Here is a 1,029-nt window from a genome sequence, read left to right on the forward strand (position 1 = left end):
AAAACAATTTTAGGTTTTTACAGTGGAAATTCTTATCCAGAACCAGCCTTTTGTAATCCAATTCCCTGGAAACCAATTTATGTGCCCCCTTCCACGGAAGCTAAGGCTCTAACAGGAAAGAAGACTAAAAGGCCTGTGATAAGTCAGCCACACAGGCCGTCATCTCTGGTCATTCATAAAGCCGGAAGCAATCTTTGCCTTGGAGCTCTGTGCAGAATACAAAGATAGCAGACGTGGAACATTGCATGCTTTTACCTGTAGCTATTTAATTTTAAAATCAGAAATTGTTTTCTCCTGCTCAGTCAAGTTGTTCAACATTTGATGTTGAGATTGACAACTTCAGATGTTTTGCATTTACATGTGGAGTCTTTGGAGTTAATTAAGGAAGATATTTTATGCATTTTCTCTTATAAATTCTTCAAGGTTGATCTTGGCATGTTGTTTTGCAGGATAAGTGACTGAATATCTAACAATTGTGTTTGTATTTAGCTTGTGTTAAAACCACTGTGATACCAATAAAACCAACAATTTTTCTTGTGTTCTTTCATACTCTTGTTATTTGTTTGTGTTTATGTTTATGAACATAATAAGATTAAATTGTTCAAACAAGCATTTCTAAACTACATGCTCAAGATAACTCTTAGAAGACTCTAAATGAGTAAGATTCCTAGAGTAATCAAAAACAGTCTTGTTTGATGGCTTTTGGTATATTTTTCCCTATGTAAATAACTAACTGGAGGCATGTTTTATAACAAGGAAATGAGGGTTGGGTTTTTGAAAGGAAAATTTCAAAACATAATTTTGTGCTCTGGGTCTTAGATTGTTATTAGTAATCTTGAGACACATAGTATTTTGCTGTACTTTGTACAAATACTTATATATTAAATATAATAAGTTAATTTCGAAATTGGATTATCAGTGCATTATATTTTAATGTTAAGTGATGTTTTGCTGAAGTTGAGATTACATATATTAATGAACAAATGTTAAGGATAGTAGTTCAAAGGATTACTAACATAGCACTCAGCA

At 32.6% G+C, this 1,029-nt stretch overlaps 1 protein-coding gene across 1 annotated transcript in view; it reads left to right on the top strand.

The window, feature by feature from the left end:
* Positions 1-542, top strand: part of CCDC34 (coiled-coil domain containing 34) — a 29,333-nt gene extending 28,791 nt beyond the window's left edge. Inside the window, exon 6 of the mRNA XM_019627088.1 lies at positions 14-542. Coding sequence (XP_019482633.1) covers positions 14-228 — 215 coding nt within the window. The 3' untranslated portion in view covers positions 229-542. The remainder of the gene's footprint in view (positions 1-13) is intronic.
* Positions 543-1,029: the final 487 nt, after the last annotated feature.

This window comes from Hipposideros armiger, unplaced genomic scaffold (genome assembly GCF_001890085.2).
Source record: "Hipposideros armiger isolate ML-2016 unplaced genomic scaffold, ASM189008v1 scaffold_707, whole genome shotgun sequence".
NCBI classification, from domain to species: domain Eukaryota; kingdom Metazoa; phylum Chordata; class Mammalia; order Chiroptera; family Hipposideridae; genus Hipposideros; species Hipposideros armiger.